Here is a 26,915-nt window from a genome sequence, read left to right on the forward strand (position 1 = left end):
ACTTAGGTTGTTAACCATCCAGAAGACAAGTTTATTGTTATTACCATACAACCTAGGCTGTTAAGCTTAACCTCAGTATCTGTTTGAGTATCAAACATCTTAGGCATAACATGGAACAGGTATTTTTCATCAAGTATTGATATGTTAAACTTAAGTCCCTATAGAATATGATGGAAAAACATTTAAAAATTAGAATATATTTTTAAAAATACGCATAAAGAATTATATACTTATGTTTACACTTGAAGCAGTTTATCAAACCATGTATCTTGTTATAGCTTTTTCCATAATGGCTTTATATTGGATTACTCTTCATATCAATAACTCATTATCAAGAATGACTGTACACCATAGTTTAAGAGTGTAGTTTGCTCTGGGATTTCTCTTTCCCCTTAACTTTGAAATGCAAGTCAGGTGCTAGATTTTGCCAATTCTTTCCTGTGCTGTTATTTTGAACCTTTCTTAAGAATCTTACTTATCTACTATATGGACACTGAAGTGCCTATCCTTCTAGTGAGTCTCATTTACATAAGTTACAGTAACCTGATTTTACCAGTGACCTTTAAAGGCTTATGGCAGCAAGCAAAACTAAAATATAGTTAAGTTTATCATTTTCACACCAGTTTGTCATAAATCCATGTTTAAAGCCCAAAATATGTAAACTAGTTGTTTGTTTGTTTGAGACAGTCTTGGTATCTTACCACGGTTAGCGTTCAATTCTCAGAATGATCTTCCTGCCTTAGCCTCTCTAGTATCTGGGGCTACAGACAAGTCCCACAGTGTTAGCCTTTAAACACTCTTTTTATGAAATACTGATCCGTTTATATAGGTCAAAGGCTGACTTACCTAATTCATATCTGCTTAGTACAAGTTTTTTTTTAAGAAAACTTAAAAAAAAAATCCTCTAAATGCTCAACTTCTGAGTTCCTTATAAAAACATTAGAGAAATTCTGAAATAACTCTAAAAATGTCTTTTAAAATTGAAAAAAGAAGGGGCCAGCCTGATAGCTCAGTGGACTAAAGCACCTGATTAGGCAGAGTGCAGCTGCCAGGGTTCGATCCCTGGAGTGCTGTACTGGCCCCGCTCTGGGCTGCAGTGAGATGGCAATTTAGACTGGGCGTGGTGGTGTGAGCCTGTAATCCCAGTGCTTGGGAGGCTGAAAACAGGAGGATTACTACGAGTCTAATCTGCGTAGTGAGACCCTGTAGACCCTGTCCTAAGTATAGAAAAGAAAAATATAATTGAAAAAGGATACTTTATTAACAGAAATGAAAAATGAAATACTGTTTCATTTTCTAATTGACTTACATATATGGACAAATCATGCATTTGTGTGAGTGATTATTGGTCAGCTTTGTGGTAGTGCATATTTGATCATTTTAGGTCTTTATTAGGGCCTATTTTTTGTTGTTGTTTTTCCTATAGAAACTTATGTTTTCTGAATTAGGCTATATCTTTTGCTAATAGTGAGTTGATCATCCCATGCTTTTACCTATCAGGACTGAATTAATTATATTGTAAAACCTGGGGTGATGAGTTGTGCAGACCATATACTTTGAGACAATATGGGTTCTACTTATGACAAAGTCTATCACATTGTCCTTTTCCTACAAAATATTTTCTTCAATTACTAAATTTAAAAATGTGTGTCAGTCTTACTACATGGAGAAATTTGTGTTAGGTGCCATCATAGAATTCAAAGGAAAGTCTTATCTATTGAATGTTGTAGTCTAATATTTTTACATATTAAATGTCAAGTTCAGTGTATACTCTTGGAACTGTATTTTTCTGGCATTTATAAATTGTTAATGTTGTAAGGAAAAAGAAACATAGGGAAGGCCCCAGTTTGAGTTTTTATAGACTACAAATGCCATGAGAGACCAGCCAGCTCTCTCTCAATATTTACTGTGTGAATAGGTGAAAAAATGAGATAGTATACCATCTCATGAAACAAAATAAACATCATGAATTGTAAGTGAGGTGTAGGCTGAATGAAGCTAATAGTAAAGCTATTTATTATGTTATAAGGTCTTTATTTTTAATATCAAAATAATTTTTAAAATGTAGTAAAAATAAAAGCTGGGCACTGTGTTGAACATCTGTAGTCCCAGCTACTCGGGAGGCTGAGGCAGGAGGATCACTTAAGCTCAGGCTTTGAAGGCCAACCTGAATGGCATAATGAGATCATCTCAAAAAAAACACAAAGTAATGAAAACATAGTAACAGGCCGAAGTTTCTCTTGTAGCATATTATGACTTACACTGTATTCTGTCATAAAATACTTACTTTGAATGTATTTGCTTTTATTCCTCTACTCTTGATTTTGTTGTTTTTTGCATTAAGTAGAATGAGCTTTGGAGGAAGAACTGGAAGTTTCAGTAGTTTATTTTCAGCGAGTGAAAGTTCTTCTAACAGAGAAAGTTTTGAAAAAGTACCATCTTCTATCTCTTCTATCAAATTTCCAGTAAAATCAAGCCTTCTTAAGTTAGCTTGAGGGGGAAAGTATACAAAAAAGTATAGGGGTAGGAGATAAAAAGAATTAAGATGTATCTATCATGTACACATACCAGCTACCTACAAAGAATATAATCATCATTTATTGCAAACACAGTGATAAAAATAGTATTTTTTTTTTTTAAATGTGAAGGTTGGATCTCCTTGTATAGACTGAACAAAAGCATTTATTAAACAGATCACTCACATGTCTTTTATCTTTAAGTGTCTAGTGGAGTACCTACAGTTAGCACTTCAGCAGTGTGTGTTATTTGCAGCACTGGAGACTGAACCTAGGGCCTTGCACATGGCAGGCAAGTACTCCACATCACACTTCATCCCCAGGCCCATCAGCGTAAATTTGTTGGACACTAAGCATCTCTGTGTGCCTAACAAGGATGCCTTTTCTAGCTGATTTCTTAGTTTTCAAGTTTGGAAGGTAGCTTAACATTACTAGTCTTTCCATCCTTCTCTGAATACCTTGGATATATAGGTAGTTTGATAGAAATTCTTAGTACAATCATAGAAAGTAAACATTATATTTGAGTGAATGGAATCATCCAATTAATATTTTCTGCTAGCATGATGCATTGTAATGTTAAGTGTTAGCCTCTCTATGCTTTGTTGTTTAATAATAGCAGAGACAAAAGTATGCTCTGATTTGTTAAGGTGATATAACCTTAACAGAGCTTGAGAGCTTGAGAAATGTAGTGTATATATGCACATGGTATTGCTTTTGTTTGGGATAGTTCTACAGTTGCTTCTCATTGACAATAGTCATTTTCTATAAAGTTGCTGCAACATTGAATTAGTATACACTCAGCTATTGCTCCTGGGGGAATTACAGGATTAGATTCCTCTGAGCCTGTAGTCAAATAGTCATTTTTGGGCTGGGAAGATAGCTCTGGGGCACAAGTAACTGCCTGGAAAGCAGAAACTCCTGAGTTCCATCCCTGGTACTGAAAACAAAATAAAACAAGTCGTTGTTGTTAGCCAGTTAGTATAAACCTTGTTTTTTCTGTGTTGTGTTTTTGTTTAAACACAACTTATGTAATATATGTTGTGGAATCATTAATATTACTCTGACTTATGCCTGAATAAAGTTTATTTAACACATGTAAGGCATATCACAGTTTTCCTGAATTTAGAAACATTAAAAAAAAAAGAAACACTAGATAACACTTTAACACTAGTGCTAGTTTCAGCAGCAAAACACTCAATGAAAAACCCCCAAACAGGTCCTAAATACTCTCAACAAAGCACTAATTTTAGCATGAGAGCTGAAACTAGGAGAGAGTTGTATTGTCTTATTCAACCTCAACTGGAAATGTATTTTTTTAAGTATCTAAAAATGTTCATCATTCTATGCATGTCTGGTGATGATCACAAAAGTACCACATGTATTGATTTTGGTATTACGAGCATATTTTTGTGAGTTTAAAAATATAGATTCCACAAATAATGAGGATCAACTATATAGTTGGGTGCTATTGACATTATAAATCCAGTTGTAGTTAAAGTCAGAAATGTGTGTAGTGATGCTACTGAGCCTTTCTTTTGATTTCTTCAGAATACTTCACAACCTAGGAGTTCAGAAAGCTGAGAATAAATTAGTTATCTGGGTCTGGGCATTGGTACTGCAGACACAGGACATACTGTTGTGCTGATGGCAATACCATGGGTTAAGTTTTGACAGGAAACCAGATTGTTACTGACCAGGGAAGCATTGGAAATACAGCTCTTCTAAACACCATTTCTGTACTAGAATCATCCAAGGAGTTTGGTTGGTTTTTATGATGATGTCTAGGCCTCCCCTTTAACATGAATTAGAATGCCTGGGGAATACAGTTTGGTATCAGAATTTTAAAATATTTCCTCAGATATTTTTAATATGTAGCCAGCTTAAGAGCCACAAGTTACAGAAAAGCAATTACTATGCTTTCATCGTGAAGATAGGAAATAAAGTACTATGGTTTAAGAAACATCCTTTTTATACTGGTGCTGCTTACTATCAAAGGCATAATAGCTCTTAAAGTATTGTGTTTTAGAAGATTCATTTGTCTTTACATTACACGGGCTGTTGATATAAATTAAAAGAGTCGCCATTAAAGAAAAGTGTCAAGAAAGTCTATAGATTTATCTACAAAGCAATGAATTTTTTTGAAGTGTGTAGACACCTAAATACTCCCAAAAGTGACACCCTGGACGTATGTATAGTAGGTTACAAATATGTACGAGTTTGTGATTATATGTATCTTATTTAAACTGAACTTACGCATATCTGCAAAATCCTTGGCAGTCAGCTTTTTAATTTTGTTGAATCGTGCATAAAGATAGGCTGATTCCTTTGGCAAGGGTGGTACAGTATCAATATCCACTTCTTCACAGTATACAGAACCACTTAAACACACACAGAGTAGGCACGTGGGCATTTCTAAATTGGGAAACAGAATCATAAAAGTTGAAACAATAATTTAAAATTTTGGGGCCTCTAATGATAAAATTTGAAGAGCTACTTTACATAAATCATGGATGATAGTCATAGTAGCCGGTGACCTACGTTGTACTTGGTAACTGATCAGAATTTTGTTTTAAAGACTGTAATATATTTTCTGTATTCTTTGATTTAGTAGTGTTTGATTGTTGACTTGATTTGACAATATTTCCTCACTGCAGTACCAAAAAATTCATAGAACAGGAGCTAAGGAAGCACAAGTTTGATTTGTGAAGTTTGGTGTATCAGATACATATTTCAGCATGATATTGGATAATAAATTTAGAAATCCATAGTTAAATGAGCAAACAATCAACTTGAAAATTAGAATCACCACAGTCATTGTTTGAACCCCAAGTTTAGATACCTCTTAGGGTGCTGTAACCCCCAGTCACTCTTTGTACTTTGTAGTCATACTTCTTAGTTTTCTTTATGTTGCAGTATTTTTTTTACATATTTCTTTTTTTGAGAAGTTACAGGGCATTGCCCCTTTCCTCCTGTGTCAGTTTTGCAGTCTTTCTATTTTGATAGGAATACCATTGAAATGATAGTGACATGTATCAGGAGACATACGATTTCTTTTTTCTTTTTTGATGTATTTAGTACAAAGTCTATAGGGTCTCACTATATAGATCAGACTCATAGTGATTCTTCTGTTTTCAGCATCCCAAGCATTGGGATTACAGGTGTGCGCCACCATGCCCAGACTCAATCTCCTCAGCATGCCCCAGGGGTGGGGCCGGCACAGCTGGCCCGAGATCGAACCCTGGCCCCTCCACTTTGCCTAAGCAGGCACTTTAATCCACTGAGCTATCTAGCCAGCCCACGAGACACATGATTTCTGTTTGTTCCATTTCTGATAATATCTTTGGTCACTTTGTTCAAGGGGTGTCTCTTATGTTTCTTGTTCTATAAAGTTATTATTTTTCACCTTGTAATTAAATATCTTCTAGAGAAGTACTTTGAGACACCCCCCACAAAAAAAGGTCTAGTGCATTATCAAATGTTCATCCGCATTTTTAGCATTCATTGATGATTCTTAGTTGGATTATTTATCATTAGGATAGTTGCAAAGAATTCCATCATTCCTTCTGCATGTTTTAGGTGGCATTCTGCTGTGAGGTAAAACACTCCTTTTTTACATCAATATGTGCTTATGTACTCTATCCCATGAGTGATACTGTTACTATCATGAGTTTTTTGGTCTTTTTTTAAAAAATATTTTTATTGAGAAACAACAATGAGACAGTTTCACAACCGATTACTAGTACATTTTCAATAATTAATACATTGCATATTGTTGTCTTAGTCATTCATTGTACAACTATCATGATTTTTTAAAATAATGATTATCTTAATAATCAGTTGCCACAGTGTAGCCAATGAGAGCCTTTTCAAGACTTTTCTTTCTGCCACTTTTTGTTATTACTAATATACAGTAAATTGCATATATTTAACTTGTACAATTTAAAAGTTTTTGGTATATGTATACTCCCATGAAACTTTCACTACAGTTGAGATAATTAATACATTCATCAACCTCCAGTGTTTTCTTATGCCCCTTTGTAATTCCTTCTTAATCTTGTCCCTAAGCAACCACTTCCTCTACTGCTCTCAGTCACTGTATGTTTTGCAGTTATAAAACTTAAGAAAAAAGAATTGTGCAATATATCTTTTTTTTTGGGGGGGGGTCTGGTTTCTTTCACTTGGCGTAGTTATCTTTAGACTTACCTATTACTGTGTGTATTGGTAATTCATTCGCCTTTATTACTGAATGGTATTTTATTGTCTCAATATGAAGTGTGTGCCCCCAAAAGTGTATACACACCTAAACAGTTCATCATCTAGAAGCTAATAACTACCACTTTGGCACCTCTTATAATTGTAGAGGCCAAACTTAGCTTGTTTTAATCTTATGATGTCTCAATACATTTAGTATTAAGTATTTATAAAAGTTTGTCTTTTCCTTATGTATACGTGTTTGGCAAATTTTGTATACAATTTTTACATCAGCTTTTAGAGACATGTGGTTATTTCCAGGTTTGGGGCATTTCAGAGAAAGCTGCTATGGACATTATAAGTTTGTGTAGACTTAATACTTTCATTCCAGACTAGAAATGGAGTGACTTGTTTTAATATGGGTGAATATTTACCTTTAGAAGAAAGTTTCCAACTGTTTTCCAAAGGATTATGTCATTTTTCCATTCCCCTCAGCAGTATATGAGGATTATAGTTGCCCTGTGTCCTTGTCTGCATTTGATGTGGTCAGTTTAATTTTAGCCATTCAAGTAGGGTATGTTGTAGCATCTCTTTGTGTTTTAATTTGAATTTCCCTAATGATGATTGTTTTTGACATCTTTTTATTTGCCATCCGAAATTTTCTTTGAAGGTCCATTAATATGTTTTGCCACTTTATAGTTGGGTTTCTGTGCTATATTGAATTGTAAGAGCATATTTAAGTCATTTGTCAGATTAAATTTTATGAATGTTTTACCCTGGTTGTAACTTGTCATTTTCTTACTGGTTTTTCTTGAAGTATAATCAAATTTTAGTGAATGGTTGCTTCCTTTATAATTCATGTGGTTATGTGTTAGATTTAAGAAATGTTTTTCTATCACTGTCAGCTTTCTGCCACTGTGACACAATACCCGAGGAAATAATAAAGTAAGAATGGCTTATTTTGGCTGCCAGTTTTAGAGGTTTCAGTCCGTGCTTACTTAGCTCTGTTGCTTTTGGACCTGTGGTGAGGCAGAACATCATGGAGGGAAATGTGTGGCACAGCAAAGCTAGTCTACGTGTGGTAGCTCAGGAGCAGAGTGCCAGTGGCCCAGTATGCCTACAACAGTCAGCCCCATGATCTAACTTCCTCAAACTACTCCCTTTCTCTTTTGTGCAGCCCCATCAGGTGGGCTCAATTACATGAATTTTGGGAGACATTTAAGAATTTAAGATTCACACCATTAATCACCACTAATATTTTGCCTTTTGTTTTATTGCTTCTAGAATTTATGTAGGTATCAAATCCATTGTATATATGCTGTCAGGAAAGGTCAAGATTTTTTCCCCCTATTGGGTGTTTCAGGATGATTTTTGGAAGCTATTATTCTTTCCTTCATTTAATTGTTCTGGCACTTTGTCAGAAACCAGTTGGTCATATATTTTGATAAATATTTTTAAATATGTGAAACATCCCCATTCTTTGAGAACTTCCTTATTTTCTGACATGGCAGGATATCCCTGACCAATTGTGCCTTTTCTCTCCCCTAGTCCTGAAATCAGTATCTTTCTTTTTTTTGTTTGTTTGTTTGTTTGTTTTGGTGCCAGGAATTGAATTCATGACCTTGCTCTTGGCCAGCAGGCTGTGCCACTGAGCTCTGTCCTCATCCCCAGCTATCTCTTTAAGAAGCAGTAGTTCCTTTCAATGGAGAATGATATTAGAAGCAAAAATTCAGATGCTGAGGGTGCTCATGGCTTTGGGGATATAATTGCTTCTAATCTCTTTCAGTAGAGAGTACTAGGAAAAATAAGTGTGTCTTTTTGTTTATCCATAAATAATGCAACATAATATGTTTATAAATATATGCTATATTCATGCATAAAATACATGTGTATAAAAATGCACATCATAAACATATATACACAGTGACAATAATACATGTGTATTACTGTTTCTCTGTTTTATACACAGACCATGACTTGATACCAGTGATAGTGTAGTGAGTCTATAGCATGTATGCCACAGCCAGCAGTTAGTTATCATTGAAAGCTTTAAAAAGTTCAGTATTGATACAGCAATAGTGCTGTAAAAATCAGTTTGACACAGAGAGAGTATACCGAGAGCAGTGACACTGTCTATTCTGAGTTTGTCTTTACCTCCTTTCTATCTACCCTTTCTTTCTACCCATGACCCCCTTTATTTTCTATAAATAACTTTTCTTAGGTTTTGTTTTTGTTTGTTTGTTTGTTTAGCTATGAGGACTAAACCTAGAACCTTGCACCTACTGGTCAAGCACTCTAACACGTCACCTCCACCCATCTGTTTTTTAAAATTACCATTCTTTTGTTTCTTTTCACATGAATGAACAGGTACTGTAAATTTTCTTCTATACCTTTATTTGTTTCATTAAAGGCAACATATTATAAATATTCTCTTGCACTTTTTCTTCACAGAGTGCAGACTATATTCTTAGCAAACTTTCATTCATTTAAAAAACTGCATTGTATTTTTTTGTTTGTTTGGAGGAGCCATGTTAACTGTTTATTGTTTGGATACTTAGATTTTTTCCAATATTTTGCAATTGCAAATAATGCTTTGATAATTTTACATTTTCATTTCATTAATTAATTTATTTATTGTATTTAGTACAGGGTCTACAGGGTCCAAAGGGTCTCACTACACAGATCGGATTTGTAATGGTCCTCCTGCTTTTAGCCTCCCAAGTGCTGGGATTACAGGTGTGTGCTACCACACCAATCTTGCATTTCGTTATTTTAGAAGTGTGTCTTCAGGGCAGTTTCCATGAAGTTGATGTCTATGTTGAAAAGGAGAGGTATATTTGATTTTGTTAAATATTACCAAATTTTTGTTAAAAAATGTTACACTATTGTGTATTTCTGCTAGCATTATATACAGCATTGTCCATGAACTGTTAGTGTATTGTCATACTTCCATATTTACCAGTTGTGTAAGTTAAACATGGTATAAGTGTCATTTGAAAACAATTTTGTGAATTGGTTTCTTTGTTCATTTTTGAAGTGGGTTTTGTTAATTTCTAAGAGGTTTTTCGTTTTTTTTTTTTTTTTTTTGGTGGTACCAGGGATTGAACTCAGGACCTTGCATTTGCCAGGCAGGCACTTATGCCACTGAGCTATATCCCCGGCTCCCAGGTTTTCCTTTTTTCTTTTTGAGACAGGGTCTGGCTATGTAGTTCAGGCTGGCCTTCAGCTCTGTTTGTTACCAATGCTGGCCTTGAACTCTCAGTGATCCTCTTGCCTCAGCCTCCTGAGTGCTGGGATTACAGGTATGCACCACCACCCCCCTTTTTTGTCATCTTGTTTCTAAGAGTTCTTTATAAATTAGAGATTTTTTTTTCCTTTTCTTTTTAAAAAATTTACTTAATGGAGACAGGGTCTCACTATGCAGTTCAGACTTGTAGTGATCCACGTGTCTCAGTGTCCCCAGAGCTGGGATTACAGGCGTGCACCACCACGTCCTATTTCAGGCCTGGCACGGTACACCTGGGGTTCTGGGGTTGGCCTGGTATGTGGTCCCTTGGATCGAACTCATGTTTTTGTGCTTGCCAGCAAGCACTTAGACTGCAGATCTGCCTTTCCAGCCCCTATTTGTTCTTTTTTTGTAGCAAATATTCTCAGTTTTCACTGTTCAGCTTTTATTATGAGTTATGCCAATGGTTTACTTTCATGGAGTCAAATTTGTTGATCTTTTCTGTCAAGATCTCTAGATTTTTGAGTTTAGTCAGGCTGTCTCCCTAGTATTTGTATGATCATCTTCATCTTATACATTTCTGTTGTTAATTCATCTGGGATTTATTTTTCTGTGTAAGGTGTGGATCTAATTGTATCTTTTTTTTTTTTTTTTTTTCTTGCAGAACCAGGGATTGAACTCAGGCCCTGGTGCTTGCCAGGGAAGCACTTACTCCACTAAGCCATCTCCCTGGCCCCTGTATCTTTTTTTGTACTAGGAATTGAACTCAGGACCTTGTGCTTGCCAGGCAGGGACTTGTGCCACTGAGCCATATTCCTAGACTTGTGTCCTTTTTCAAAAGGCTAAAAATACTCTTTTTCTTTTATGAGTTAATACCTTAATTATATATTAAAAATTTCTGTGTATATATATTTCTGGGGCTTTTTTTCCTCTTTTTTTTTTGAGAGGGGGTGTCTTTTTGAGACAGGGTTTCACTATGCAGTTCAGGCTGGAATAGAACTAACCTACTTTGTAGCCCAGGATGGCCTCAGACTTGTAGTAATCCTCCTGGCTCAGCCTCTGATACTGGGATATATTTGTGTGCCACCACGCCCAGCTTGTTTCTTGTCTTTTGTATTCCATTGTCTTTTTTTGGTGTGTTTCCATGGTAGTATCCACAACTTTTTTTTTTTTTTTTCAGAACAGGGGATTGAACTCAGGCCCTTGCACTTGCCAGGCAAGCACTTATTCTACTGAGCTATCCCCCCACTTTTTTTGTTTGTTTTGTTTTTTTGTTTTTTGTGGGGATTGAACTCGGACCTTGCACTTACCAGGCAAGCACTTATTCCACTGAGCTATCTCTCTGCCCCTCCCAATTATTAAAGTATGTTTTAATGTATGGTACATATAGTTTTGTATGTACCTGACATTATTCAGTGTTTCCTGATTATTTTTGCATATTTTCCAAATGAAATTTAGAAGCAGTGTCCTTTAATTCATAAAAAATTATTGGGTAACTTTAGTGGGATTGTCTAAAATTTGTGAATGTATAGAGTAATGGCATCTTTATGATATTGAATCATCTTTTTCAAAAACAAAGAATATCTTTCCATTTGCCCAAGTCTGATTTGACTAAAAATACTTATTAAATCTTTTAAGAGATGTTTTGTACTTTGATTCATTTTAATGGTATTTTAGTAAAATAGAAATTAGTGTACTTCCCCCCCCCCCCCGTGTTTTTATGTGAAATAATGTTCTGTGGTAGAACAAGAATAAACCAAACATATAACTATTAAATAGCACTGGTTGCTTACTTTTGTAATAAGTTTTCTCTTTTAATTGAAATGGATGTTTTAGTTATTTATTATAGCTGTTTATCTGTGAGTTTTTTTTTTATATATATATATATTTAGTGCAGGGTCTACAGGGTTTCACTATGTAGATCAGACTCTTAGCGATCCTCCTGTTTTCAGCCTCCCAAGTGCTGGGATTACAGGCGCACACCACCACACTCAGTTTTAATTGCTGTCTCAGCACGTCCCAGGGGCAGGGCCAGGGCCAGCACAGCATGCAGGACTGGGGATTAACCCTGGTCCCTGTGCTTGCCAAAGCAGGCACTTAGTCTGCTGAGCTACCTCACCGGCCCTTCTGTGAGTTTCTTGTGAGGCGAACGTGATAACCATTACACTACGGAAACCTACTTCTGTGAGTTTCTTGAAGGTAAGGTATTTTGTTTAACTTATCCTAAGGCAGTACATTGTATCTGGCAAATAATCAGTCTTTAATTATTTCTCAAGATGATCTTTTGTGGACAGAAATACAGTTTGTGGAGGGTAAGCTTAATCTAAGCTTTGATTGTTCTTGTTTCAAATTTCTCACTTAGAAGGTGAGATAGCTATTTGAATCTACCATTGGAAATGAAAATTTTAGCTTGTAACTTGTATATTTTGAGATAGTGTTTCATTGCTACAAGGAATAAAGTTCCATTATAGCTATTTAAAAAAAATTCTTCCTAAAAAATTAGATGATAGAATATGAACTTACCATCATTTTCTTTCTTGGAGGGTAATGGTGTTACAGCCTCATCTCTTTGTAACTGAAATCTGTTCTCAACAGGTATTATCACTGGCACTTTTTTCTGTTAGAAAAATAAGCTTGTTATCAGGTGAGAAAAAATAAGTTTGTTTAGGTTGGATCACAGTATTTCTCAGATTCATAGTTACTGGCATTTCCTTTGTGCGTCATTAGAGTTTTATACATGGTTCTACTTCATCATGCACTAAATTACAGTGTAAATATATTCTTATGATTTTGTGCTTCTTAAATAAAAGAACCATCCTTTTAATTTTTAGATTTCCAGTGGCTAAACAGTACTTGTTGAATATTGAACATATTGAGATTCCAAATGGGAAGGACCTGGGAGAGAATTCTCTGAATGAAAATGGAAGTTTTACTGTAGTGAAACTCCCACATTTTTAAAAAATTTGTTTCCTAGTATCAGATTCTGTTACTTTGAACAACACTAGAGTGCCAGTATGTTATATTTGTAAAGTACTGTGTGAGCTCTTTTAGTCTCTTCCTTTCTAAAGGTGGCCTTTTAATTCTCTACATACTTCCATGTCTTGGGATTTGAGGCCCTTGTATTCTAGCTTCTCCTCCCCTTTGGACCACTGGTGTAAGCTTGTAACACTAGAAATAGAAGTCCTTATCATTACCCTCTCTTCTGTTCTCAGAGTATGTTTTCTGCCAGTAAGCTATAGCGTATTAGGTGAGGTTCTGTTCTTTCTACTCTTGCTCCACCTTATCTCAGTCACGGCTTCAGACCTAGTCCTTAGCCTTCATTTTTCATCTGTGTGCTTCCAGAATATCCCTCCCACACTCTGTCCCATGAGTTGTACTGTATTCCACAAATATTAGTGTTTATATTGATACTAAGCTAGAGAAACTACTGGAACCTGTAAAAGAAGCAGCAGAGGGAAGGTCATTTCCAAGCTTTTTAGGCCAGGGAATTTTGAAAGTTCTTAAAATTAGTTGATATATTCAGGTAACCTAAGTGAGCCAATAGTTTATCTTATGATACACTTTTTTTAAAATTTAAGTTGTGACTAGAGATACTAGTTTTTATTTTGTCTTAGTTATAGGACATAAATAATGCCACCATGTTAACTAATTTTATTGGAAGGTACTGTGATATTAACATTCATTGTGTGCTAAAGGAAAAGCAATTTTAATTATTGCAATAAACATCTTGCTGTTCAATTTACAGAGAACATCCCAAGCAGTTGATATTGTATGTTACATTTCTTTTCCATTGTATGTGTGTATGACACAAAATGGCCAACCAATAGTTTATATGCTATGTTAGCTTTTTCCTTACCCAACAGTTTTTCTGTGTGCCAAGAAAACCACAAGTACTTACTTTGCCTATAAAGGAGGTTGTGAATGATGTGGTGCAAAGTTATCCCTACAGAGTGTTAACTCAGTGACTATTACAGATCCTTGGTATAAACTGTAGACTTAAAAACCCCATAGTAAGTAGTTTTTTCTTTTTCTTTTTTGATAATGTGTGTAGTTAGCATCACAAGTACTTTTTTGTTTATATCATTGAACTATTTTTTTCTAAACTTGATAATTCATCTTTATTTCTCCTAATTATTTTTGAGGCAATATATATAGCATGCAAATATAGGGTACGATGTAATAGTACTTAACTTAAAAATTGCAGTTGGGCAGGGATCATCTTAAAGTCTAGTTTTCTTTAAATTTTGTTTTTGGTTACTAGAGGTACTGTTTGATTACTACAGGTATTGTTTTCAATTTGGAAGTTATGGATGTATTAAAAATATAACCTTAGGGATAATTAAGAGTTACTTTTAATCATTTAAAATGCTTTTGCTTTCCCATATCTTATCAGACATATTTATGAAAAACAAAAACATGCATTTAAATGGGTACTATTTTAGAAGACAAATATAGAGTAGAAATAAAGTACCTTATTATTTTTTCCTTCTTGGTATTTATCCTCATAGTCTTGGCTAAATATGGTTTCTTCGAAATTATCTGCTCCATACTCATAGATAACGTGCGAGTCCTGTTGAACTGATGGTGCTGGCTGTGTCAGAGGCATGAATAGTAACAATAGTAGGGTGGACTGCACAGTCTTCATCTCAGCAGAAATCAAGGTGACTGGAAGCTAATAAACTAGTATCTTGCTTATTGTGGAACAAAACTCTCTTATTCCCTGGAAATAAAAATTCAGACCATCGAAGCAATATTTAAAAGCTTAGAGGATGTTTTTGGCAGAATGTACACAGTAGGGGCCAGAGACAAAGTATTTAACCCTTAGTGATCTTTAATTAGATACTAACAGATTTTGTGTATCAATGAACTTGCTGAAAAGTTATTTGAGAAAGTTTAATTTGTCTAGCAAAAATCCAAGAAATGTTGATAATGTATGTTTCTTAATAATTAAGCACCCTGAATGTGAGTACTCCTATGCAATCGAAATCTTCTTAGGATACCTGTAGTACAAATAGTTAAAGTGAAGACACAAGATCCTGTCTCATGTGAGTTAAAAATATCATATTTCAACTGCTGTTTTATAAGAATTCTTGATTTAGATTGGTATGAGAGTAACAATTTCCAAGAAAAGTTTAAAACTTAAACTTGAAATTTCACTTTTTGAAAAGTAGTCATTAACTTTTACTTTTAGGTAGTACATAATACTGGAAAATCCATAAATCCTTTATTTTTATAAATTTAATAGTTTGTCACTACTTTGAGTATATTACTGCTCTTAGTTAAAAATATGAAAATTATAACAATATTATAGACTAGGAAAAATTTAGGACTTTAATCAAGCAATTTGGGGGAATGTTCTAGGAAGGATTCTGGAGGGTCATCAGTTCATCTGGGTACATTTCAGACATTTTCTTAAGTACGTTCAAGCGGAGTCACTCACAGTTACTGGTGCTGCATTGTAGATGCCAGTTTGTGAAAAATTCAAAGATTAGAATGGGTTTGTGAGTTTTGCAGCAACTAGTTCTTGTGCGCTTGATTTTAATGTTTTGCAATGACATATGAACAAAAACTTGTTAAAAACTAATGGCTCATGGTAACTGAAATTTAAACATGTTAGAGATGTCCTTTTCATTTAAGACTATTAGATGCATAACAGTGTAACAAGCAATATTTAAAGTAATATATGAAAAGCATGCCTACCGTTACAGCTGATGTGAAGTTTTTTTTTGATTTTCCTCAATAGGTATTCATGCCTGTGCACTAGCCCCCAGTAGGAGGGTGAATGAGAAAAGCTGTGGGTTGATTTCAGACTGCTGAGCAAAATTTCAGGGCCCAACAGCTTTAAGAGCAGTTTCCATGTGGTGGAGATCTTTGCCAACATTCCTTCTCTGGGGTGAAATGCAGGGTGTTGTACTAGGGAATTGTGCTGAACATACTTAAAACTGCTGCACTGGATGCCTTTGACTGACTACAAACCCATGTTCTTTTTATCTTCTGTAACAAGCACTCTTTTAGTGAATATTGATTTATAAAAATGAAGTACTTATAAAACCATGCTTTTCACTTTGGTGCTTTTCCAGGAGATAAAACTTGTTTTTGTTTTATTTTTAATGCAATAGCTTACGAACTAAAGCAGTGTTTATGCTCTTAATTTTAGGAAGACTAAACCTTTTGTCCTAATTCCATAATTAATGTATAACCAGAAATGTCGCATGTAAGTTTCAGCACAGATTATTTCATAGCTTTTCCATTCTTTATTATTTGTGTTGTGTTTTTTAAAATTTACATATAACAGAAATTAAAGTATGAGAATTAGCTGTCTAAAAACAAATTTCATTTAAAGTTTGGGATTAATTGTAAAAAATGCTTTCGCTTGTTGACCAAAGGGAACTGTAGGGGGCCTGCCCCTTAGCTCAGCTCTTTAAGTGCCTGCTTCAACAAAGCAGTCAGGCTCAGGTTGCTGTGGTTCGATCCCCAAAGGGAACTGTATAAAATTATTCTAATACTACATTTGATATAAAAAAGTTAAAGTAATGTTTTAAGATCATGCAAGCATCTTTTAAAGAGTTTTTATATTCATTTTTATTACTTTCTTGGTGTTTTTAGCAATGAAAATAATGTTTCTTCTATAGAATAAAAGTTTAACAAATGTGGATATATTTTTTTAAATAAAACATGAGAGGCTGGGGAAATGGCTCAGTAGAATAAGTGCTTCCCTGGCAAGTGCAAGGGCCTGAGTTCAATCCCCGGTTCCGCAAAAAATAAATAAAACATGACAGAATACTAATATATTCTTTCTTCTAGTCAGAATTAATTTTAGAACATTCAAATCAAAGCTTAGATATATAAGGCTTGGATACATAAGTTTTTATTTGAATGTGACTTATTTTAAATTTAGTTGTGGTATTCTGTGATTTTGACTGAGGTAAACTGTTAATGCTTTAAGGTTTAATAGAAGGTTTGGAAAATTTATATTTATTTTTAACATAAATTTTTTTTAACTGGGAAAAAAAGTATGTATTTAGAATTAACCAGTTAGACTCAGTTTGTTTGTTTGTTTGTTTGTTCGTTTATTTATTTTTCAGAACCGGAGTTTGAACTCAGGCCCTTGTGCTTGCCAGGGAAGCGCTTATAGACTCAGTTTAGATGATCCCAATTTTGTTGGCAACATCCAATGCATCATAATCAGGGGCCAGTCGAACATACTCCTTCTTCTCTCCATCAGGCCTGATTAGGGTATTGACCTTGGCAACATCAATGTCATGCAGCTTCTTTACAGCTTGTTTGATTTGGTGCTTATTGCCTTTGACCACAATGAACACGAGTGTGTTGTGGTCCTCAGTCTTTCATGGCTGACTCTGTAGTCTGGGGGAACTTGATGATGGCATAGTGGTCAAGCCTGTTTCTCCTGGGGGTACTCTTCCAGGGGTATTTGGGCTGCCTCTGGAGCCGCAGTGTCTTGGGAGGGCAGAAAGTGGGTGATGTTTGTATCTTCTTCTTTTTGTGGCTGTAGCTGCCTTTCAGCATGGCCTTCGTGGCCTTCAAAGCTTTTGCTTTGGCTTCAGCTTTGGGAAGGGCAGGGGCTTCTTTTTTTGCCTTTGGCACCATCTTGGTTAAAAGGCTCAACATGAAACTTTGAGGTCTATAATATGTGTAACCATAAGCAGCAGAAGTTGATTTCTTTTGTATTGTGTGATAGCTTAACAGGATGTTGAAAATTAAGCTGAATAGATGTATGTCCAGGTTTACAGAACCTTAGAGAATCATGACTTCATTAATGGAACTTTTTCATTTTTATTTATATATTATTTATTTATTTATTTATTTATTTTTTAGGGGAGGATCTACAGGGCATTCAGGGTCTCACTACTAGATCAGGCTCATAGTGATCTACCTGTTCACAGCCTCCCAAGTGCTAGATTGAACACCCAGTCACTGTTCCTGCTTACAGATACTTTAATCTGCTGAGCTATTTGGTTGGCCCTATATTTTTTATTTTAAAGAGAATAAAAATAAAAATGATACAGAATCTCAAAACAAGATGATAGGAAATTAACAATGGTTGTCATATTGCATATTATCTTCCAAGTGTTTGTAGTACATAATGAATGCATTCATGGAGGGGAGTCAGTACATGCACATAACTAATGGTACAATTTGGTACTTTTTACTTTAGAAAATTATTTTGTAGATTATATCTTTTGGTATTGAAGTCTTTTTTTTTTTTTTTTTTTTTCGGCATACGAGATGTTGCGGCGTGACTGGAGTTCAGACGTGTTTTTTTCGGAACCAGGGATTGAACTCAGGCCCTTGCACTTGCCAGGAAGCACTTATTCCACTGAGCCATCTCCCCAGCCCTGGTATTGAAGTCTTAGACTGATACATTACATCTGTGTTGGTACAGTGCAAATTTCAAGCCATGTGGATTTTGCCTTTTTGGTTCTGAAATAATCAAATATTTTAGGAGGTTTCCCAATGTTTATTTGTTTTTTAAGGCAAGGAAGACACTGGTTTTCTGAAAATAAGAAAATCCAAATGACAGCTCCACACAGTCAATCCAGAGAATAAGGGAACATGTATTTTGTGATAGGCTGTCAAGATGTGTCTTCTAACTTGGCTGCTGTGCAGCATGGCTAGGAACTGCTCCCGCGTCTCTGTAAGGCACCAGTACACATAGGTCTAACCTTAGGATGCAGACAGCTGGGCACTACAGGGGGGCAAGTTTTACCTTCCTGTGTGTGGCTCTGGCTGTTTTATATTCTTTCAATCAGGAGAGCCAGTATAGTTCACAGGGCAATGGAGGGTGTCTTCTATACCACAGAAAGTGCTGCAGTCCTCATACTGCATGGAAGGTAGCACCTCCCAGACTCCCATGGCCAGATGCTCTCTCCTGGCATTCCTTCTTTAAAACAAGACCACCTGTCCCCCTAATGCATCACAAGGATCAAGCCCTGTTGTTGATATTGGAAGTTCTGTGTTTGTAAACTCTAATACACTTCATAATATCTGAAGTAACATTTGTTGTTTTATAGTTTTTAACTTTGGTGACTTCAAATTGCAGAACATTGTATCCATTGAGCAAACAATGACAAAGATCACAAATGAGAATTTTCAGAGTGACCAGTTCCTTGTTGGTTGTAGTTGCTGCATATGCTAGAGCTATAGGACATACCTGTGTGGACTGACCCCTAGTGTCCCTGGAAGAGAAATATCCATTTTTTATCAACTTTGCTAATGTATACTTTGAGATTGTAAAATGTAAAAGACCATAGCATTTGCATTTCTTCTGTAAAAATATGATTTATAACATGTGTACTCAATATAAAGAATTTGGAATAGGTTGATGTATTTAACTCTATTTCTTTCTTTTTTTGTGGCCTACTCAGCCCGCCCTGGGGGCAGGGTTGGCATGGCATATGGTGCCAGGATTGAACTGCAGTCTCTATGCTTAGCCTAAGCTTGCCTAATAAGGTACTTTATATTGCTGAGCTATCTCACTGGCCCCTTAACTCTGTTTCTGAAATACTCAATTTCAGTTGTGTGATGAAATGTCTAGATAAGACATTCATTCTATTGGAATTTGAAATTAAAAAATCTTAGAGTTATTGAAAAAAGTTGTAATGAGTAAATACAGTTTTATTATCCATTCATTCAACAAAAGCTTATGAAGTACCTTCAGTATCTTGAGAGACAAGTAGATTCTTCCCTTCAGGAACTTTTGTAGTCTTTAAGTTCTCTGGTACCTTGGGAAAGGCCATGGTTGTGGTCATTAGTGAGGTCATTAATAACAGAGAGAGAGTGAGTCAGAGCCAGACAGAGACAGAGACAACACGGCAGTGGGATGTCCCAAGAAAGTGAATAGTTTATTGTGTGTGGGAATGATTGGATAGTTATCTAGAAAATTTGTAATTGCTTGAAATTGGCTGGAGTTTCAAGGAAGAAACACAAGAGGTGAAGGGGATGGACAAGAGTAAGAAATGTGACTACAGAGGGGATAAGAGTGTTGCCAATCAGGCATCTTCTCTGACCTTGATAAGAACTTTACTTGGGGGCTTCATTACATAGGCATGATGATGGATTGCTTGCTTTTCCATGTGTGTAAAGCTTTTCCATGAGCTTCATCGTAAACTGATACAGAAAACCCAAAACTGTGGTCTTAAATCACATGTTTGGGTTTTCTAAACTATTGGATATATAGCTAGTAGCACATGCAACAAAAACAGACCTGTGTGGAATGACATAAATCACTTCCCAGGAGCCAAGGTGGAGCCAAGGCAAAGCCCAAGCTGCTCTTTAGGCAAAGTAAAACTTTTTTTTGAGTGGAAAATTTACTGGGGGGAAAGGGATGGAAGTGGGGAATTAGAATAGCTCTTGAGAGTCAAGAGGGATCCAGAGTGGATTACCCAAGCCAAACTTTGTTCAAATTTCCCAGTATAGTATCTTTGATACTGAAATTGTTTTTCTCTTCTAGAAGGAAATATTATATTCTGTACAGGAATAAAAGATGAAAACCACATAATGCTCAAAAGATATCGTATCCAAAATGAAAGAATTTTCACTATAAAGTTCTTTCACGTGACTACTTTGTTTTGGTCTTGTTTTTGGTTTTTGTGCAGTTCAGGCTGTCCTAAACTCAGTTTGTAGCTCAAGCTGGCCTACAAGTCACAGCAATCTTCCTGCCCCAGCCTCTCATGTGCTGGGATTACAGGTGTGCACCGCCACACCCAGCTAGGTGATCTTTTTAGATGACCTTGTGGCATTATTTTTGAGGTCGTACAGGGGAGCTTTTGTTTATTTTTATGTATTTAGTACAGGGTCTACAGGGTTTCACTACACAGATCAGACATGTAGTGATCCTCCTGTTTTCAGCCTCCCAGGCACTAGGATTACAAGTGTTTGCCACCATGCCCAGTCTCAGTCACCATCTCAGCGTGCCCTGGGGGCAGTCCCTGCATCTGCCTAAGCAGTTGCTTTAATCTGCTGAGCTATCTGGCTGGCCCCTTATTTTTTTTTAAAGTTTCCCATTAGTCTGTGGCCCTTCCTCCTGCTTTTTAGCAGTAAACAAAGACAGATGTGTTGAGTGGAACTGGGTTTTGTAAATAAGCATTTTCTGTGAATTTTGGCTCCAATTCTTTATCTGTTGGATTGGAATTTAGCATATAGTTACACTACTGCAGTGATGGTGAAACTTTTAGAGACCCAGTGTCCACTTATTTTATCACAAAGTGCTAGCACTGCAATTAAACCTGAATACTAAGGTGTTTTTTTGTTTTGTTTTGTTTTGTTTTTTAGGACAGGGTATACAGCGCCTCACTAAGTAGATCGGACTTACAGTGATCCTCCTGTTTACAGCCTCCCAAGTGCTGGGATTACAGGTGCATGCCACCACACCCAGTCTCAATCACCTTCTCAGGGTGCCCCAGGGTTTGGGGCTGGCACAGCAGATCTGGAGAGTTAATCCCTGGCCCCTGTGTCTGCTTGCAGGTGCTTTAATCCGCTGAGCTATTTGGCCAGCCCTGAATAATAAGGTTTTAGTTTAGGAAAAAACAACTGTTATTTGATGCTCAGGTACTGGGGTGACTTGGTACAAGTGTGGACCTGAGAGGGTTATGTGTGCTTTGCTGTGGCACATATGCCATAGATTTGCCACCACTCCCATATAGTTTCTCAGCTTCCATGCTTAACATTTGTGATCTGATAATTTTTTTCCTTCAGTGCGAGAGATAAGTCTCAAGACCTTGGCATGCTGAGCAAATTAAATGCAGACACTCTAACACCAAGCTGTGCCTTCAGGCCAGAATCTGCTTATTCTTTGTTGGTGAAGATGGTATTCTTTATCATCTCCTTCATCTTCTAAATACCAGAAGCGGCAACTCCAATGGCAAACATGGAAAAATCTCCAGATGCCCAGTGTCAGAAGTGTGGGGACAAAATGCCCTTGTTGAGTTTCTACATCCTTAGACTCTTTTAAACCAAACTTGGTAGACTCTTATGGTAGGTCTATCATTTAAAAAATTTAAAATTTGCCTCCATTTCAGAATTCCATGTTATGCCTGAACATGGTCATTTGTTCAAGTGAGAATCTAAAAGGTGAATTTCAAGGGAGTTGGCAGTTTCCTTATGACTCAACATAAGGAAGAATTCATGGTAGAAGTGTGCCTTATTTGTAAATTTATTTTTTCTTAGTAGTGTATAAATCTCTGCAAAATGAATTTACAACCTAAACTGTAAAATGATGAGAGGTGTGTTCGTGATGTGATATTTATAACTAGGTCAGCTTATAGCAAGGCATAGTTTATAACTAGGTATAATTATATTTATTGAGGAAGTTGGAGAATGTAAAGAACAGTGGGTTTTTAGATAATGTGATTTAATTTCATTTCCAGCTGTTCTTATAATTTCCAGTATAAGTTGGTTTTGGAATCAGAAAGCCAGGGTTTTAGTATGAGCCCACCTTGTGGGCATGTGAATTGTTCACTACTACCACCACCACAACAAAAAACCATATAGAAAAGACAGCTTTATTTCTTCTAAAAGTTGACTGGGGCATTTTCTTTTCTTTCCTTTCTTTTCTTCCCTTTCCCTTTTCATTTCTCTCTCTCTCTCTCTCTCTCTCTCTCTCTCTCTCTCTCTCTCTGTCTGTCTTTCTTTCCATCTGTTATTTATTTGGTACAGGATCTTACTACACAGCTTGGACTCGCAGTCTTCCTCCCATCTCAGCCTCCCCAGCACTGGGATTACAGGTATTGCCACCATGCCCAATTTCAGTGGCTGGCCGACAACCTGGAGTTCTGTGGCTGACACAGCATGTGGTGCCAGGTATTGAAACTGGATCCTTGTGCTTGCCAGGCAGGCACTTAGACCACTGAGTTGTTTCTCCAGCCAGCATTTTCAAATAACAAAAAATAGTTGTTAACCTGCATCTTAATCATACCTTGAGTTGGAGGATGTTTCCTGATGCATTTACTCATACACCTTGAGAAAGAAAAGCCAAGGCAGAGATGAGGTGTTCTTGTAGGGACAGAGGAGCAGATATGGGAAAGGTGGTGAGACATGGGAAAGCTAGACTCTCCAGTAGTGACTTTGTATTTGTTTGTTGTGGGGTATAGATGTATCCTAATGAAATCCTTAGTGAGGCCTCTTTTTGTATGAGAAGAACGTTGGAGAGGACATTAGGCCTGCTGAGTCTACTGTGCGCCCTTGGGAAAGGAAAGTGAGTGCATCCGGCCTGAGCGGGCCACACCAATACCTGTGGGCAGTGGGGCCAGGCATGCTGACAAGGAGTCAGGGTTGTTCATTGAGTACCTGAAGCTGACATGGACAGCACTCTCTCCCTGTAACAAGTGTGTAAGAAAGGGAGGCTCAGAGAAGCTAAGGAGCTTAGTGAGAGTCTCCTAGCTTAGAAGGGTAATGTCAAACTTCCTTCATGTGTCTGATAGCAAATTCCTTGCTTTGAATTGCTAAACTGTGAAATTTATTCTCTGCTGAGGGTGTTTTTTGAGACTTAGATTTATTTTCTTTTAATAGTTTAAGAGGTAGTGAAATCAAAACCCCAGAATTCTGAAAATTGGAAGATTTTTACTTCTTAAACTGTATAAGAATTTCAGTAAGAGGGCTGGGGAGAGATAGCTCAGTAGAATCCTGAGTTCAATCCCCGGTACCGCAAAAAAAAAAAAAAAAAAAAGAATTTAAATAAGTAATTAGTATTTCTTTATATTAATCTCAGCCAAGAGCATGGCTCTGCATTTCTGCTTAGTGTTTATTTCCTCTCTCATAATGAAATGTCACTTTTTTTCAGATGCTTTCAGCTATTTCACCAGTCTCTGGACAGAATTACCATTATGATATCCTTGTTCACATGATTTTTTTGTAGTTGCAATATTTTACAATTTTATTTCTTCTTTGTATTAGAGTGATTTGTTCTTGTTTTCTTCTCCTTTCCCCCTCCCTTTTCTCTCTCTTTCTTTCTCTCCCCTCCCCCCAATATCCTCTTGCCTCAGCCCCCCAAGTGCTATGTCTACTACACCAGCTGATCTTGTTTTCATTTGGTTTAACAACAAAAACAAGATCAGCTGGTGTAATGCGCATTCAATATAAGCTAACCTTTTAAAAATGTACAATTGAATTATTTTTAGTATTTTTGGGCTTGTATATAGCCATTACTACAATCATTTTAGAAATTTTCATCAGCTCTAAAAGAAACCCTGCATCTATTAGCAGTCACTGTGCATTTCTCCCCATCCTGCCTCTGTGCCTTAGACAGGAAATAATCTTTTTGTCTCCACAAATTTCCTTTTTCTGGACATTTCATATAAAGAATTTTGTACAATTTGTGTTGTCCTATGAATAACTTCTTTCACTAAGAATAATGTTACCGAAGTTCATCCAAGCTGTAGTGTGTGTCATTGCTTCGTTACTTTTCATAATCATTTTCTTTTTGTGCATAAGCTACATTGTGTTACCATTTCTCTAGTGATAAGCACTTGGGTGGCTTCCACATTTGGATAATGCAGTTATCATGTACAAATTTTTGTGTGAATGTATGTTCCGTTCTCTTGCTTTGTATACCTGAAAGTAGGTTTTCTGACTCTAGCTTTTGAAGAACTACCTTTCTGAAGCAACTGTATTATTTAAAACTCTGTACTATTTTATCAGTTGGTGTATGAGGGAATCAGTTTCTTCATCTCCTCACTAGTGCTTATTATTTGTCTGTTTAATGTCAGCTGTCCTAATAATGGGAGTGAAGTTGGTATTTCATTTCATTGTAGTTTCCATTTGCTTTTTCTTGATGTCTCCTCATTAAATTTTATATTGCTCTAGGTCAAAAATATCCTTGACTTTCTTATGTCTTAAATACCCATGGTAATTTCCATATATCAATTCATTAGATATTTGACTTTATAACCTTGTTTGAAGTTGTCAAAATGGAAGTTGGGCTTCAACATTTCTTAATCTCTATTGAAAGTGTACTTTGTGTGTTTCACTAGCATTTCACTCTTTTACCGTCACACTTACATCTTGCAGTATCACGGATGCAAATTGTGATCTCTTCTTCTTTGAGCCAGGATCTCACTATGTATTATAGGCTGGCCTTGAATTCATAATCCTCCTACCTCAGCCTTCCCAGTGATGGGATTATAGCTGTGCACCAGCATGCCTGGATTGTAATTCATTTCTGGATGTCTCATTGCTAAGCCAGATATACCAATCTGACTTGGTGTTGACTAAATTGATGAGTGGAGTTTTGTTCATGTTTCTTCTGGATTGTCAAAGTTCTCCTTGTGAATAGATGAGTATTCTGCTTCTCATAATACTAATAACCTGCTTAGGGGTATAATGTAGTTATACCCATCTAGGTTTTGCAGATTATCTGAATTGTTAGCCTGTGTTTTGGATTTCCTATGTAGACAACCCTACATTTGTACTTACCTCTTAGCTGAGGAATTCCATGAAGTAGACTGGAAAGTCAAAAGAGTTTATCACAGTGCTTAGAGTCTCCATTATAAGGCATACTTAAATGACTTTAAAATGATAGATCAAAGAATATAAAGGAATTTTAAAGTTTTGGGAAAAAATGTTAAAACTAGTCTGTCTTTCAGATATTAAATGAATCATATTCAGCCTCAGCACTATGTAAAAAAAAACAACTGATAAACATAGGTGTTTCTAATGTATTCTGCTAGGAAGACAGAAGGGGTCAATATTATTTAAAGAACTTTATTTTCTTAACATTAACTTAACCTTGTGATCAAAGCAGTTATTAGCAAAGTTTTTTGTCACCAAAACAGAGGGCTTTCTCTAATTTACTATAAAAACATTTATCCCAGTTAAAATGAAACACAATAAAGATTTATTTTGAGGAGTTGCTGAAATTTGCTAAAATACAGACCATACTACAATAGTTTGGTGATTTTTAGTTACCCAAATTCAGAGTTCCTGTTTTGGTGCTCTGAGAAGAATGAGAACACTTGGTTTTCACCAGTCTGCTTGCTCTACTTCATAGTGTAGTGGTCTCTTGAAAATCAAAGTTATCCTTCTGTGCTCTAAGTGAAGAAGTGGGATGGTGTCACAGTGAGATAATCACAAATACAAAGGTGAAAGCTTTTATGGAGACAGTTAAAGAAAATAGTCTTTTCTTTAAATGAGTGGCTGTCCTTGTGCTAGTGTGCCCACCTGTCATGTATTATCGTCATAGCAATTGAAACAACATTGCTTTCAGGTCTTCACTGCCAATTTCACTTTTTCATCATTCTTAGAAACATTACTCTTACTAGAAATGACACTTTTCTCCCCAGGATGATGAAATTTCTAGGTTTAAAAACAAGCCATTAAAATGTAGGAGTTTTGTTTCCATTTATTCTAATTTATATTTCTAAACATTTATATCATTTTAAGTTCTAATGTAATGATGTAATTGCCTCCAGCAACTCAAATGCAATACTAATACATAATTCTAAATATATTACTTTGAGTGATGTATATTTAGATTTATATTGTGTAATGTGGCTTTATAGAATCACAAATGTATACCTAGATAATTTCTAGCCATTCTTGAACTTCATAGTAATTAGGGTCCACGTGTTCTTCTGACCCTTCTTGTTCTGGAGTCATGTGAGTACTGTCATAATTATCAATATCCTCCTCCTCCTCATCATCATCTTGAAATCTCCCAAAAACTTGCGTCTTTAATTGTATTGTTTGACCATTAGTGCTTCTTTGTTCACCATAATAAATGCTGTGTATATGAGGGAAGCAGAAGAAAATATATGAACTAATTGGCTCTTTTAGCTTATTTTGGTCCACACGAAGATATGTTAAATGATGCTGCTGTAGTGGATCAACAGAGGGACACATCATTGTCACATTGACATCTGAAAAATATAAATTAAAAATTAATCCTGCCTTATAGTCATAATTCTATGTTTTATGTTTTATGGGATATAATCTTATTAAAATACTTACATGTAGAATTAAGTTTAATT

The 26,915-nt window shown here is 36.0% G+C and overlaps 2 protein-coding genes across 2 annotated transcripts in view; both read right to left on the reverse strand.

Moving 5' to 3' along the window:
* Ogn (osteoglycin) overlaps nt 1-15,835 on the reverse strand; it is an 18,841-nt gene extending 3,006 nt beyond the window's left edge. The window contains exons 1-5 of the mRNA XM_004647551.2: nt 15,634-15,835; nt 14,405-14,653; nt 12,457-12,550; nt 4,770-4,928; nt 2,288-2,490 (exon numbers count right to left, since the gene is read on the reverse strand). Of these exons, the coding sequence (XP_004647608.1) occupies nt 2,288-2,490; nt 4,770-4,928; nt 12,457-12,550; nt 14,405-14,578 (630 nt within the window). The 5' untranslated portion in view covers nt 14,579-14,653; nt 15,634-15,835. The remainder of the gene's footprint in view (nt 1-2,287; nt 2,491-4,769; nt 4,929-12,456; nt 12,551-14,404; nt 14,654-15,633) is intronic.
* Nucleotides 15,836-25,686: 9,851 nt separating this feature from the next.
* Nucleotides 25,687-26,915, reverse strand: part of Omd (osteomodulin) — a 17,900-nt gene continuing 16,671 nt past the window's right edge. The window contains exon 3 of the mRNA XM_023707796.1: nt 25,687-26,804. Coding sequence (XP_023563564.1) covers nt 26,464-26,804 — 341 coding nt within the window. The 3' untranslated portion in view covers nt 25,687-26,463. The remainder of the gene's footprint in view (nt 26,805-26,915) is intronic.

Source organism: Octodon degus, unplaced genomic scaffold (genome assembly GCF_000260255.1).
Source record: "Octodon degus isolate 3935 unplaced genomic scaffold, OctDeg1.0 scaffold00312, whole genome shotgun sequence".
NCBI lineage: Eukaryota > Metazoa > Chordata > Mammalia > Rodentia > Octodontidae > Octodon > Octodon degus.